The sequence below is a fragment of the Ctenopharyngodon idella genome, chromosome 10, assembly GCF_019924925.1.
Source record: "Ctenopharyngodon idella isolate HZGC_01 chromosome 10, HZGC01, whole genome shotgun sequence".
Taxonomy (NCBI): Eukaryota; Metazoa; Chordata; class Actinopteri; order Cypriniformes; family Xenocyprididae; genus Ctenopharyngodon; species Ctenopharyngodon idella.
In genome coordinates this window covers 6,510,464-6,526,619 of record NC_067229.1, presented here as the reverse complement: position 1 = coordinate 6,526,619, position 16,156 = coordinate 6,510,464, and the positions used below count along the sequence as shown (strand labels likewise).

The 16,156-nt window shown below is 36.7% G+C and overlaps 3 protein-coding genes across 3 annotated transcripts in view; 2 read left to right on the top strand and 1 right to left on the bottom strand.

Annotated features, from left to right (window-relative positions):
• cenpp (centromere protein P) overlaps positions 1–16,156 on the bottom strand; it is a 51,485-nt gene that overhangs the window by 18,349 nt on the left and 16,980 nt on the right. The window lies entirely within an intron of this gene.
• Positions 843–7,137, top strand: aspn (asporin (LRR class 1)). Its single transcript, XM_051907968.1, has 8 exons — positions 843–1,265; positions 2,223–2,499; positions 2,951–3,063; positions 4,773–4,986; positions 5,496–5,606; positions 5,785–5,878; positions 5,943–6,081; positions 6,164–7,137. The coding sequence occupies exons 2-8, from the start codon at positions 2,235–2,237 to the stop codon at positions 6,359–6,361; spliced, it is 1,134 nt and encodes a 377-aa protein (XP_051763928.1). The 5' UTR covers positions 843–1,265; positions 2,223–2,234; the 3' UTR covers positions 6,362–7,137.
• On the top strand, positions 10,024–13,658 carry omd (osteomodulin). Its single transcript, XM_051907967.1, has 3 exons — positions 10,024–10,300; positions 11,502–12,469; positions 12,632–13,658. The coding sequence occupies exons 2-3, from the start codon at positions 11,527–11,529 to the stop codon at positions 12,874–12,876; spliced, it is 1,188 nt and encodes a 395-aa protein (XP_051763927.1). The 5' UTR covers positions 10,024–10,300; positions 11,502–11,526; the 3' UTR covers positions 12,877–13,658.

Sequence of the window (16,156 nt, the reverse complement as noted above, 5' to 3'; positions counted from 1 at the left end):
CAAGGTCGAGACATTTCCAACATGGTTCGGCACGTCATAACATTACAACAAATAAGATTGTGGGTGTGAAATACAAAAGTATTAGAGAGGGATTGAGGGAAATTACTGGTACTTTTGAAACATGTAAGCACATCCACACATTTCTACCTTTCCCGAACCGGTTCACCCTCACATGTTGCGTCTGTAATAGTATCTACATCATTTTAATTTACGGCACCAACTCGACATACCACAAACATTTATTGGTTTGAGGTTGGTTATCATTTCGGAAAGAATGCCGGCCAGTGAGACTCGGGAGAATGAACGGAGAAACCATGAGACATAGGAACTTCCATCATCTCAAAACCCCCAGCCAAAACCAAGCATATGTGGCGCCACCAGTACTGCCCCGTGAATAGAGAGGGGTCGCGTTTTGTGCTGCTGTAAGCAAACAGCACAGTGAAGTCTGGAAAAGTTATTATCCAACATTTAGTTTTAGATTAAAGGTCCCCCATGGATTAGGTATTACCATATTTTGTCCCATGAACATTCATTCGAAGAATGATTTAGTCACAAAACGCGAAACATGCATTTACTTTACTAAAGTCAATGATTTTATTAGTAAATTGATTTCTGGCAGATGTCAAATGCAGCGTGATATAGGGCTAAATGATCTAAACTCCATTCTAAATGGTCTGATTTGGGTCAAGCAGAAAGATTTGCATGTCCAACAATATGAGTTTGATTTTGAATTCCAATATAAAGTTAAAAAGTGAAAATATCATATCACTATCAGTTATTACATCACAAAAATTAGTGTTTGATCTAAAAAAAGAAGCCCAGAAATAGCCCCACAAATTATGCAATATTATGCACTCTGAAATATTTCAATACGTCAAAAGTCAGATAAAAGAGACCACCCATTGGCAATGTAAAGAATGAGAGTATCCCAGACTGGCCATTGAAAATTTAGGCACACAAAATTGGCCAAGTGTCAAGTGCTGATGAGAAACATACGGCTGGTAACAATGAGTGTTCAGTGCTAGTTAAGCATCCAGCAGAGCTGCGTGCAGTTCCTACCCCTTATTCCGAATCTGCTCCTTGAACCAGCAGCATCTTTTCCATCCCCATTCATTCAAGGATCTCATGCTTTGACGAGCGTGATCTCCACCTTTCTTGCTTTCGTGCATGCTGCATTTAAGGACCTGTGCCTCAACAAATCCTGACGGCAAAACTGATCTCATCCCTGGAGGCTTACTTGAACAAGGATTAAACAGATTCATCAGGTATGTTGTCTTCATCTGACTCTGGACTAGAGATAACTGCTTTCAACACAGTAAGTTTGTATGAAGCTCTATTTCTTAGAAAAATAGACAAGGAACAGCTGAATACACCAGACAATATTTCATTATATTAATCAGGAGAGTATAAATTAATTTAAAAGTGCTGTGGTGAAACATTTACAGATAAATTCTTCATCATTTGTGATGTTAAGCAGTCCAAAAAGTGCATATTTCTCTAAACTTTGCAGTTTGCATTTAAATGTTTTAAAGTATAAATATGAAAGTTGTAATATTTATTAGAGCAGGTGAATTCTTAACAGGTTTTGATTTAAATTAAGTTTTTGGAAAAAAATACAATCATACCAAATGATGAGTTAGATTTACCATTAAATGTCATGTGGGTGGCGTCAGAAAAAATGAGCAACATTAACAGTTCTTAAAGGTCTATAAACTGTGAGCCACGTTCCAATACGCTGATGACTAAGACGTCCATAAACAAGACTGCTCTATAAACAATTGTTTAAGTACAGCTGGTTCATTTTAACTTCTTTTTCAAACAGCAATCATTAACATTTTCCCCTCACAATTATTTCATTAATGCTACTGAATTGAATCTGGTTCAAAATTTGTGCAACTAAAGAAAAGCAAAAAACAAAAAATAAATCAAATCACCACAAAAATATTGCGCAACTATGAGGGTAGTGATATTTCAGGAGCATCTGTATTTACCATAAAGTGCCATATAAGCCATTCATTAAGAATATGTCTCTTTACGCTGTGATCAGTTCCCATTGGCCAATTTCGATGTGATGCTAACTAATGAACCAATCAGAATCCTTGGGATCCAATTCACGTTTTCTTTTCCATTCTGTGAAACAATTCTGTTACAATACAAAGCAATGTAACATGTTCAATTTGACAAAGTGCAGGTTAAACAACTGCTTGTGTTCATGTTCGCAGGGCTAACCATTCATGACTAAAGATCCAAACAAAAGCTGCACCATGAAGGTACTTTTACTACTCGCCCTACTGACGTTATGTCACGCAAAACCATACACGCGTATCAACGTCATGGATTTCATCAAGCATCATGACATCATGCAACAAGACGCGGGTGATTATGATGACGACGATGACGATGACGATGATGATTATGACAATTATGAAGATAACTTTGTTTCGGACTGTCCCGAAGGGTGTCGGTGCTCAAAGAAAGTTCTCCAGTGCTCAGATCAGGGTAAGCACTACATAATATTACATTAAACAACTACTTCACTGACTAGTCATTTTGGGAGGTCGACTAGTTTTAAATATTTGAAATTTACTATGATTTACAATATAGTTTTGATGCTTTTTTCAGTGGGCTGACGGCATATTGTCCTTTAGCTGTTAGACTGTTCGCAGCAATACAAATATAGACAGATGTCTTAAGATGCATTAAGACAGTGGCCAAAGTGAAAAAAAATAAAATAAAAAAAATTTTTTTTACAAATGCAAAATTCTGTTATGTTCCATTGTGTTCCGTCTAGCTGAATTTTGAATGCGTATGATTAATTATATAGGGTTTCTTTCTAATCTGTCAACTAGTCTTTCAGGCAACCCACTAAAATGTGCAGCTTTAAACATCTCTAAACTCTAGTCTATAAAATCTCACATTTTTTCAAAATGCAAGACTATTGTCCTTACAGGTCTGACCAAGGTGCCAAAGAACATTCCTGCAAACACATTGCTCGTCGATCTCCAAAACAATGACATCACTGAAATCAAGGAAGATGATTTTAAAGGCTTGGATAATCTCTATGTAAGTAGTAAACACTCCCCTTAAATGCTTTTAGGGCATGTTAAGAGTTGTGTTCTTGTACTGGGTTTACATAAGGACATCTGGAGACATGCAGTGTTAGCAGAATTATGTGGAATTCTGGACACATATTTGAGTGTTATTGATATTTGCATCTACTGAGGACTGTTTCATACTTGTGGTAAATATTTGCTCATGATTAGTGGTAAAATGGTTAAAAGTTCTTGCTGTGCAAGAAAGCCAGAAAGGGAATAAACTACCAAGGGTATTAAAAAACACACAGCCCACATCTCGAAAACAAAAACAACACAAAGTTCTTTTTAGATTTCCAGAAAATTCCAGGATATTCAAAGCTTTCAGAAATTTCATAATGGCCTCAAATGACCCAGTCAGAACAATAGTTGTTTTAAAGGATTAGTTCACCTAAAAATGAAAATTCTGTTATTAATTACTCACCCTTATGTCGTTCCAAACCCGTAAGACCTTCATTCATCTTCGGAACACACATTAAGATATTTTTCATAAAATCCGTTGGCTCAGTGAGGCCTCTATTGCCAGCAAGATAATTAACACTTTCAGATGCCCAGAAAGCTACTAAAGACGTATTTAAAACAGTTCATGTGACTACAGTGGTTCAACCTTAATGTTATGAAGCAACAAGAATACTTTTTGTGCGCCAAAAAAATTAAATAACGACTTTATTCAACAATATCTAGTGATGGGCGATTTCAAAACACTGCTTCATAAAGCGTCAACGCTTTACGAATCTTTTGTTACGAATCAGTGGTTCAGAGCGTGTATCAAACTGCCAAAGTCACGTGATTTCAGTAAACAAGGCTTCGTTACATGATAAGTGTTTCGAAATTTCAATGGTTCACCACTGGGGGGCGTGACTTTGGCAGTTTGATACACGTGCCGAACCACTGATTCGAAACAAAAGATTCGTAAAGCTTCGAAACTTCATGAAGCAGTGTTTTGAAATCGCCCATCACTAGATATTGTTGAAAAGTCATTATTTTGTTTTTTTTGGTGCACAAAAAGTATTCTCGTCGTTTCATAACATTAAGGTTGAACCACTGTAGTCACATAAATTGTTTTAAATACGTCTTTAGTAGCTTTCTGGGTATCTAAAAGTGTTAATTATCTTGCTGGCAATAGAGGCCTCACTGAGTCATTGGATTTCATCAAAAATATCTTAATTTGTGTTCCGAAGATGAACGAAGATCTTACGGGTGTGGAACGACATGAGGGTGAGTAATTAATGACAGAATTTTGAACTAACCCTTTAATATATATATATTTTTTATTTATTTATTTATTTTTTTTTGCTCTTCTTTTTATTCTTTTTATTCATTTTTATCAACATATTTTAAATGTCTCTGAACAATATATTTGTATTTGCATGGTTATGTCATCTACAATAAATTATTTACATAATGATATTCATGGTATTTTATGTGCAATAACACCTGGAAATTCCCAGAAGAACTCTGTAACCAGATAGATAGTTACCTTGGAAATATATTTTAATAAGCAACAAGATTAAATACATCACACAAAATAAACGTTTAAGTTCGCAAGCCATAAAAATGTATGCAAGCTATAAAATGTAATTTTTTAAAAGTGAATTGTGATCAATACAGAAATAATGTTTATGAATATCTACAGTCATGGACACTGTACCTTTATTTTTTCTCCTTCTGTATTTGCAGGCCCTGTTTCTGCTCAACAACCAGATATCAAAAATTCACCCAAAGGCCTTTCGCAACATGGACAAACTCAAGATTCTCCACCTGTCATACAACTTGCTGACACAAGTCCCTGAGAACCTTCCCAAGAATATTCAGGCATTGCGACTGCACGACAACAAGATCAGCAGACTTCCAAAAGGAGCATTTAGGGGAATGCAAGACTTAAATGTTTTAGGTAGGTCTCCTAAGTGATGATCTTAAACATGGTCAGATTCGTGCTTAATCAGTTTCATCAGTTACACTTGCTTCAATACATTGAGCTGTATGACTTGCTTCATTTTCCAATCCCATTCCTCTGTTCTTTCCATCATGACCTCATTAAAACTGGTTATATAATCAGATACATGATCTTACACACAACAAGCTCACTTCAATCAACTGACCTCCATGGATCTCAGGTAATATACAGTTGGAAAACACTCTGCCCCCTAGTGTCTAAATTATGATCGGCATTTACAGGCAGAAGTTTTAAAAATTTGGCAGAAACAACTGAGAATCAGCTGGGAATAGGGGATACTGTGGTGTTGCAGTTAAAAATAGGTCACTGGTGTAGTTAAAAAAAGGTCACTGGTTCAGACCCAACAAGGAGTGATCCAAGAGTTTATTAGTCACACTTTTCTGCCTAAAGCATATTTGTAAATGAATTTAGAAAAAACAAGAGGTTCCCTTTTCCCACATCTCTAGAACTGAGTGCAAATCCAATCGCAAACAGCGGGATTGAAGCAGGAGCTTTTGACGACATGGCAACTCTCTACTTGAGAATAGCTGAGGCAAAGCTTACAGCTGTTCCTAAAGGTAAGAATTATCATTTTTTATGAAAGTCAAGAAACTATTACCCCAGAAAGATGACATGGGTCTTGAAAGACAAAGTGCTTACAAATTTGTTGATACAATGTAGATCAAACAAGAATCTATTTGCGCAAATAAGCACCTTAAGTAATAATAGAGATTTTTATTCATCTAAATCCCACAGATCTCCCATCTTCCCTCACCGAACTTCACTTGGACTATAACAAGATCGCCAAAGTGGAGTCTGAGGATTTTTTGAGATTAAAAAGTCTACAGAGGTAAGGTAAACTTACTCCCTCTTGTGGACAAAAACAGAACACAAGATTAACTTGCCTTTCACAGGTTGTGGCTTGACTTCAATCAAATCAAGTATGTGGAGAATGGAAGTTTCGCTGGCATTCCCAAAGTCAGAGAAATTCATTTGGACAACAATAAACTGAAGAAAGTTCCTCCAGGCTTGAACAACCTGAAATATTTGCAGGTAAAACACATACACATGCAACAGAAACATGAATAAGACATGATGTGTACAGAGATCTAATCCACTTCGTTTCTTCTTTTAGGTGATGTACTTACATGCCAACAGCATCGCTTACGTTGGAGTAAATGACTTTTGCCCTTCGAGAACCCGGGTTAAAAAATCCCTCTATACTAGGATCAGTTTATATGCAAACCCAGTGAAATACTGGGAGATTCAGCCACCGACTTTTCGGTGCGTATCCAGCCACAATTCGGTGCAACTGGGTAACCACAGAAAGTGAGCGAAATGGTACTAACGCATACCATCTTGCCACGGGAGGGCAGAATTATAGCTAGTCATGAACTTCATTCTAATTTTATAAATTATCATTTCATGTCCTCATGGTGATGTACAGAACATAATTTATCCAAAATCCAAGAGCATCCGCAGAGACTACAGACTCATTACTTGAATTTGGTGAGGATTTCGAAGATTTCGATTTCCAGTAAAGACAGAATCAGCTACACTGTGTGCAATAGTTACATAGGTTTTCATAGTTATTGTTTACATTGAAATCTTTTCGACTTTATAAAAGCCAGAGAACAGTTTTTCTGGGATCAGGTGCTAAATAAATTTGTCCCTTATGTATTGAAGGTCAAAAAATACATTTTAGCTTAAAAGGAACGGCTGTCTAGACTCAAAGAAAAATAAATAAAATTCGCAAGGCCAGTTCGTTTATTGTTCTACTTCTTGTATTTTAGAGAATGGGCATTACTCATTGGTGCTTATTAACAGTTTTAGTGATAACAAAAAAATTATACTGCATGCTAAATTTTCATTATATAACATTTTATTCACTGCCAGTGTTTTCTCTGAAATATTGGACATGGACATTCTTGTCAGGTCATAGAAATAGTGAAAAACTGACCTGTATGGACCACCTGGTTGGTTGCAGTTGACACAACAGTTAATTGTAAGTGCAAACCAGTGTTTTCTTAGCCAGCGGTGCTGTGTTATTTGTTTCAAATTCAGATATTGTTGTTTGTTTAGAAAAATAAAGAAAAATGAAAGAGTAAATCTTGTTGGATTCAGAATGTGTGCATCTGTCCAGCAATAAAACAAAATACCACCAGATGGAGACTTCAGTGTAGGATTGGACCCGTTCTTCAGGACATAAATCTAGCAGTTGGATAATTCAATAAAACTGAAGCCCCAATCTGCAAAATAGTAGCTATCCATGACAGGATATTGTGATTAATATAGCAAGGCAATAGTGATATTTTGTTGAAATCAGGTTAATACATTATATAAGTATTACTGACATTCTAATAAATTTGAACTTGGTCAAAAACAGTTTCCAGCCAATCTAAAGCATATTCTTGCATACTGGAGGTATCCTTAGGACTGAAGCATGGCAACTTGTAAATGCTTTAGTCCCACAGAAATCGTATCAGTAGTGGATAATGTGATTGCAGCTTGGCTTCGCACAGCATGTATACACTTTAATCAATCTACAATTGGACTCTGGGTTGTGCCAAAAGACAGGGAGGATGCATAGCAAATGCAACACAAGCGGTATTATCCTTCTACTCCGTATAAGTCATTCAATTACGCATTGTGTCGTTCATACTCAGAGAGATTAAAGCTGTAACTTGACTAAACTTGACTAAATCTGTTGTAGCTCAATTATAACTGTACAACTCACTCATAAAGACAGTCACTTGCTGACACCTACTGGCATAACAATGCACCTCTGATGCACAGATGTACAAATGCACAAACACAGACAAGTGGAAGGATAAAGTCATTTTACAATGTTTATATAATTTAATAAGCATTGTAAAATTAGTGGATAGTGGGTCTCATTGTGAAAAGGAACACTGTATAGTGCAGCAAAACTACAGCTAGATTTCGATCAATCACCTCATTTTTGGGTCCCTAATAAAATTTGGGTTTGAACGGGTTAAGATGGGGGGAAAAAAAACAACACAGAGGGGTGGCGGCGAGAGAGAGAGGCTCTGCTCAGGAAACATATGGAACAAATCTTCAGGTTGGCCTGATCTGCTGCTGCCACGTCTTGCATACCGGCGTCTCCAAAAAACTCACAACAGGTTTGGATCATTTAGGATCTCTGAGCCCCAGAAAACACCTGAGGGATTCGGACACACAGAATTTAAATTGTTTAAAGATACACCAATATGTTTCATTCCCACAATCAGTGGAAACCCTCGGATATGAACAATCCTGCACAATATTATTTCCACTTGTATGACGAATCAATCATTATTAAATATCTGAAATTATCAGATATTATTGTAGTTTAATGCCTCTGGTTAATTTCGTTTTTTTGTTGTTGTTGTTGTTTTTTAGCTATTAAATGGCCTTGGGGTCTCTTGGACCACAAACAGAACATAAATTTTAACTCTCACGGATCCAAATAAGTAAGCTTGTGTAAAATTTGAGAACAGAGCCTATGAAGAACTAATTCTAGGTCTAGTTTAAATCTTTCTTGCACACACCTCATGTTTTTACCCCCATCCAATTTCCCTCCAGAGTAAATACCTTTGAACTAAGACAGAAAACAACCACCCAGCTTGTTTTTATCAGCTCATTTCAAGAGAGCCACCAGACCACTTCCCTCCTCTGGAACATTTTCCATTAAGTCTCTAAAACACTGTTTTGTCCAGACACACGTTTGTGGATTCATTAGTTTTATTAAAAAAAAAAAAAAAAAGATTCAAATGACTCATGAAATAAAACTCATGGTACTTGCATTCAGACCAATAGTGCTTACACCAAGACTTTGTATTGGTCAACAGTTAAACTTTTATTTAACAGTAAAAACTATTCCATATTCAACATGTCAAACCTAAGACATCTAATTGATCTTTAGGAAGCATTGTACAATAAACTAACAACTGTCATTATAATCAATGAGTATAGAGCATATCGCAGTCAAAATTCTCATCTATGTGACTGCAATCGTACACTTGCGTTTTCCAGTTGTGAAAGCACATAGTGTGAGAATTAAAATGCAAAGCATATGTGCATTTGCATATTCCCCAGAAGCGATAGTCCGCTTAATATTGGCACATTATTAAAGAGCGTTGCTCGTGCTTGTGCAGATTGCATGCAATTGCTAATCCTTCCCAAGCCTAAATGTTATTGTAAAGTCATATATCTGCCACAAATAAGCCAAGCTGAAGTTTATCAAAACCAAAAAATATGGCTTTCCAACACAATAACACTTTTATTTCACTTAGTTTTCACCCCCTTCCATACAAAAAATGCCCCAAAAGAACCTCTTGGGATCACAATCTTGACTGTTTTTTTTTTTTAACCCGCAGTAGCGTTCATGCTGCAGAGACCTCTCAACGTCTGCCATGTGGGCAACAGCAAAAACAAATCTTCCAGCTGACAGAATGAGTGCTGAGGGGTCTGTCTAGCCAACTCTGAAAAAAACTGAAAAACAAAAAAACGACACTCTGTAGACGGGTCATGAGAGACCGTCTGTGGTTTAACTCGGATACAGTACAAGCACTGGAAAAAGTAGTCATGTTGCAGAAGGCCTCCATAAAATGAGCTAGAAATGTCTAAACCAATTAAATTATTGCCAATGCATTTTAGGCCAAATTTGCCAACTGTCATCTTCCTTCTCGCTAAACAAAACTTTGGATGAACACTGGCTGAAGTTCTTGTTTTAATTTACAGCACATGTATAGAATAGTATACATTTAATTATAACAAAATATAATTCGTATTATATTAGTATATAACTTTAAATCTTCTTGCATAACATTAGCTGCACTAGTGCAACACCTGTTATGGGTCTGGCCTTAATTTTGTGGGTTACATTTTTTACTGTCCACATGCAATAATGTGGACTGGATACTAGGCCATTCCTTCCAGAACTATGTCTGGAAACTTCAACCTCACCTCAACTCAACAAAAGGGGAAAAGAAGAATCAGATGAGACCACGAGGCTTTACTGAGGTCACCGAACACATGCAACCAAACGCTTCCAGAATCATTTCCACAGCAAAGAGGCAGATCACAATCTCTCCCAAAACGTCTAATGCTGCTGTGGGGGAAACCACAGATGTAATCTTTCACGCTCGTCCCAGGAGAAAAAACATTTTCCCCGCTTTAGGCAACATCGTTCAAGCTGAAGGGGTCCCCTGCTGCTGGGTTTCATCACAATTTCACTCGGCCTCCCACAGAGAGAATAACAACCCCACAGGTATGATATCATGATTTTAAAGATAGTACAGTATATATGGCTTAGTAATGAAATCACTTTTGTACTAATTTGTGTGAGATTTTTGCAAGAAAAATATATCATTCACATTGATGTTTCCAAAAAGAACTGCTTTGAGCATGACAATAAAAAGAGGTATATTCATATTCCTCTTACATTTTGGCAACCCACATGCTAAAGTCACGTCACAAGATTTAATGGCAATGCATCTAAAACCTTTTTATATCTAAAATTTAATAGCAGTTGTTAAAGAATTACACAGAAAAACAGATATTTTCTGAATTTTAAAAAATGTGCAAGTCAAAGGGCCAGTTAAAATTTAAACATTCCTCCAGGTGTGGTTTCCAACTATGAAAAATATTTCTATGACTGATTAATGAAAACGAGCTTCAAATTTAAAAAAATAAATCATTATTTTACTGAGCAACATTAAAATCATATCCAACATACCAACATGTCAAGGTTCTGCAGAAGACAAGAAAATTACTTGAGAGAGAAACTGTCGTACTGAGCAGTTACAGTAGTTAAATTAGATTAAAAAAAAATTAAACTCACTGTATTTTTTGGATCACTTTATCTAGCTGTTTTGCCAGCTCATATTAGTACTATGACCAGACTAAATTTTTTAAGTGTAGGAGAATATTACATCAAATATAAACAATCCAGACAGAGTTCTTTTATATTGCAAGGGAGTGTTCACCTCACCAAAATGGTTGTTTGTGTTTAGAAGTGAAAAAAGAAAACATAAATACCTATTAATACTAGGTCACAACTGAGTCATACGCTTCTCTTTCAACAGGCACTGTAAAAACCCTGCTGAGATAATTCATCCCAGACATTACAACAGAAGAGAACACTAAACAAATATCAACATTTACAGAAAAAAAAGTCATACTGCCCAAAGTATGTGCAATTAGGGGTGTTTATTCTTTTGTAAAAGTACCAAACTGCTTCAAGTAGACCAAAAAAAAGTGAATAAAACCCAGTTCTTGTTTAATTCAGTCTCAAAATCTCATTATTTTATCTGTGACCACTTTCTATTCACATTGTTTTTTTGTGGAACCTAGCCCACTCAAATATTATTGTATTTTTCATCATTATATTGATTATTTCAGTACAATTAAGGCAATCAAAGTCCTAATAACCTTGTTATACAATTCTTTTTTGTGTCTGTTCCAAACAGATATCAGGGAAAAGCAAACTAAACCATGAAACCATCACAGATCTTGACTATACTATCTCTGTATTTGCTCTCTGGAGCTCTGGTACTTTCTCAAGAGTTTGAAAAGGACTACTTCGATTACGACATAGATGACAACTCTTTGCCTGAAGTTCCTCGACTTACTGTAACTCAACAACCTGATTACGATGCCCAAATAATGTATTCATACGAATGTGCCAGCGAGTGCTTCTGCCCCTCATCTTATCCATTTGCCATGTATTGCGACCACCGAGAACTCAAGGTGGTTCCCAACATCCCAAGACACGTCCGCCACTTGTACATTCAGCATAACGACATAGAAGAGATAACTACAAAGCCTTTCATTAATGCCTCGTCCCTGAGGGAAATCAACTTCAGCTACAATAAGCTGCAGTCATCTAAGGTGGATAAAGATGTCTTCAATATACTCAAAGAACTCATTCAGTTACACCTTGAGCATAATAATCTGGAAGACATCCCTTCTCCTTTGCCAAAAACCCTTAAAAGGCTTAATTTGAGCTTCAATAAAATTTCAAAGATACCGGCTGACGCTACACGAGAGCTTACAAAACTTACAGTGCTGGATTTGTGCAACAACAGACTAACAGATGCCGGTATTAAAGGAAAAATCCTATCTGGCACAAAGAGCCTCATGCAAATCAACATGTGCAACAATAAGCTCAAGTCCATGCCAATAGACCTTCCAGAATCGATCCAGCAGATATCACTGGAAAACAACTCAATATCTTCCATACCCGAGGACTACTTTAAGAAGACTCCCAATCTGTTGTCCCTACGCATGTCACACAATAAACTCAAATCCGTTGCATACACTGCCTTCAACTTGTCCAAACTGATGGAGCTCCATTTGGGCCATAACCAGCTCTCCAAACCGTTTTTTGTTCCCAGGACCTTGGAACATCTGTATCTAAATCACAATGACTTTAAAGGTACAAATGTAGAATCTATTCAAGAAAGGATAGTCATACCCTCACTTAACTCAAACTAAAAAAAATGCTATTCTAAAAACACATTAGAAACTGATTGAACTGCTCTATCAAATATCATTCTAATAACGACATATGCTAAAATGACTTCTTGTCTCTTTGCAGATCTGAATATCTCTCTAATGTGTCCATCACTGGACTTCGGCAACCCTAACATGCTGACCTACATTCGTCTCGACAACAATAAGCTGAGAGGACCAGTGGACTACTACGCTTACAGATGTTTCCCAAGGCTGATAATGATATTTTACGGCAACCAAAGGAAGGATGATGAAGATGACTCTGAACCCAAAAAATATGAAAAACCCGACCGACCAAAAAGGCCTGGGGCAACAAGGCTATCAACATAGATTTTTGAGATGCATCATACATAGTCAACAAACCAAACTATACTTTATTCAAAGTATAGGAATAAAACAGGACTTACGATTTAAATATTATTAAACATACATATGTTAGTAACTTTGAACATTCCATTTCTTGCTGCTTGAACATTCTATTTGATTTTCTGCATGCTTGTGTATGCTTTGATGGCTCTCAATCAGCATAAGATGTGCCCAAAATTTAATTGCTATTTACGGAAAGTTCTGATTCAGTTTGCTTTGTTTTGTACAATGTCATTTTTCTCTCCATTAATACAGTAAAAAGCATTTATCTACATTAGTACATTGCACTGCAATGCATGTAAATGTAATAAATAACAAAGCTACTCTTTTTTTGCAAAATTAAATCAGAAAAATCGAGAGTGTAAAATGCTACTGAAGCTTAAAAGTGTAGGATGCAGCATAAAGCAAAAAAAAACAAAAAAAACAATACAGCATTGGTATTGCATGCAAATATGATGATAGACCATTAGTTTACTGGAATAAACACACTAAGAAAAGTGAAACACAATACAATACATCATTATAATCACAAATAAATCCAGCTGTTTTCTGTTAAACACTGTACAGCCATGGCCAAAAGTATTGGCAGTGACATAAATTTTCGTGTTTTGCAAAGTCTGCTGCTTTAGTTTTTGTGGTGTTGATTCACATTGTTCCCAGATTATTGTGCAGAGTGATCAGATGCATTTTAAATAATTGCAAAACGCTTCTATGAACTTCATCACAAAAACCCAAATTTCACCGTTTTTGGCCCTGGCACAAAATGACCAGCTAACATAATTTCACAAATCAAATCATCAGCACATGGGAAAGTGTGAACAAGGACTAGTCAGGTAAATCACTCTATCATTCTGACTGGATTATAAGAGCAGACTGATTGGATCACCATCAGTCAGGATTTGGCCCTGAAGCTGATATCCAGCATGCCAGAGCGAATTGCAGAGGTTTTGCATATATTTAATGTTTTTGCCAATACAAGTCTTTACATTTATGAAAAGCTTATCACTGTCTTTCAGTATACCATAAGCTGCAACTATATGGACCCTAATAATCTGTTTGTAATAGGAATGGGCTTTTTTTTTAAATTATTGTATTCGAATATTTGGGCTCATAATAAATGAATATTTAAATATTAGTTTAATTAAATGATGTTTAACGAGAAAGACTTTGGGCCCTATCATACACCCGGCACAATGCGGTGCCAGGCGTGAAGTGTTTTTTGCTAGTTTCAGCCCGACGCAGTTATCATTTTCACGTCTTGCGTCACGTTGTTTAAATAGCAAATGCATTTGCGCACATTTGTGTGCCCATGGGCGTGCTGGTCTCAAAGCGAAGTGTGTTCAGGCGCATTGTTGGCGCATTACTATTTTTGAGGCAACTGAAATACTGTGCAATTGACCAAATGAAACCTGGTCTAAAGTCAATGGTGCAATATTTGTTTTGTTATTTAAAGAGCGCATTAGTAATGCACCTATAGCCTATGCGGGTGCACAAAGTGCTCTACACTCTGCTTATTACACACACAGGGATGCGCAGCAGCACACAAACATGCCAAATATTAAAAATAAAAGGAATACAATGTAAAAGATTATTATTTTGTGCATAAAGATAAAAATGCTTTGGTGGAATCCGGCTTTTCCCGTAGATGGTCTGCTCACAAGCTTTAACCTCACGCATGAGCAGATCCGTTTCCTCACTATAGACGCGTTCAGTTTTTCTGCTTGCAAACTTCGCCATGTAAATAGTGAATTCGCCATGGAGCGCAACTGGCTTTTAAAGGGAATTGGAGATGAGACTCTGATTGGTTTATTGCACGTTACGCCCAAAACAAACCCATTACTCATTAAGAGAATAGGGACAACCCTTTTAGACCATGCGCCAACCATTTTTCCCGTCCTTGAACTAGCAAAAGTGGATTCGGACACGCCCTAAGTGCACTTGCGTCGTGCACTTTAGACTATGCGCTTAGATCGTTAAAATAGGGTCCATTATTTTTTAATCATCAAGTTTTTTTCATCTTTTCTGAACAAGCTTATCATAAAGCAATATACACAACAAGCTTACGTTATATATATTGAGGTTTTCTTTAAACAAAAAATATAAAGAACAAAAGCATTTAAGCTCGGAAAAAAGGCTAATAAAGCAGACTGCCCTATTTATCGTACAGAATGTCGGATACACTCAAGAGTCGGCACATGGTTATCTTGTTTATATTGTTTCTCATGTTCATGTTGAGAAAAACAATAACCCATACCCCATATGCTCGGGTGAAGGTTGGCTCCACAGTCTGATAAAAACAGGTAAGTTCGGCTGCAGAGAAAAGGCGTTCCACTGACACAGACGTTGCAGGGACACAAAGATAACAGAGCTAAGTTTCTTACAGCACTTTTCTGTTCTTAAACCAGCGTCTCCCTCAACGAAAACTTAAAGGTAGCATCTGATATCATTTTCCTATCAGATAAGTTATCTTCTCGGCTCACTCGAGGGTACAGCTGTGCTTACCTGCAGTCGTGAATGCAGTGATGGAGAGCTGTCTTTCCTCATTTGACTGGTGTTTGGATTTCATGTGATTTCTCATTGTGGTTGCAATATTATGATAACTCAGTTTAATTAATTCATTTGATCAATATTAATTCCATTTTGTAAGATCATTTGGTGATCAAATACAATCAACTTTTTAACACGCTCCACAGCGCCATCCAGTGCATTTGGTTATAACTGTGAGTTTTAGTTTGCGTGCTTGGGATTTATCATTGATTCACTGCATTTATGGCCAGCAAAGCATCATGTATTAAAATTCTAATTGTAATTTTATTTTTTGAATATTTGACTATTCGTGCACACCCCTAGTTTGTAATCGGACTAGTAGCACAGTCAGAACAAATAGTCACATGCAACCACATCAATTGGAATAAATTGGCTAAATCCAATATAAATTTTAAATTCTCCTTCTACTTATCGTCTGTGAAGTCAACGTCCCAACAGTCCTTGCTTCAGACTCTCATCGACAGATGCCTTGTTTTGGGTGTGAAAACAGGCTTTTTACTGCTTGATAAATATAAGAAGCATGGCACAAAGCTTCACGTGCTTGTCATCTCCTAGTCAGGACCCAAAATAGATAAATATTAAGTCTGCTTTTTAAAACAAAGAAAAGAGGCAATGGTAGGAGGATGCTAGTATGTGGAAACAGCGGGAAACTCTGTATATTCGTGCAGTGTGTGCATGTCAAAACATCAATTCCGAT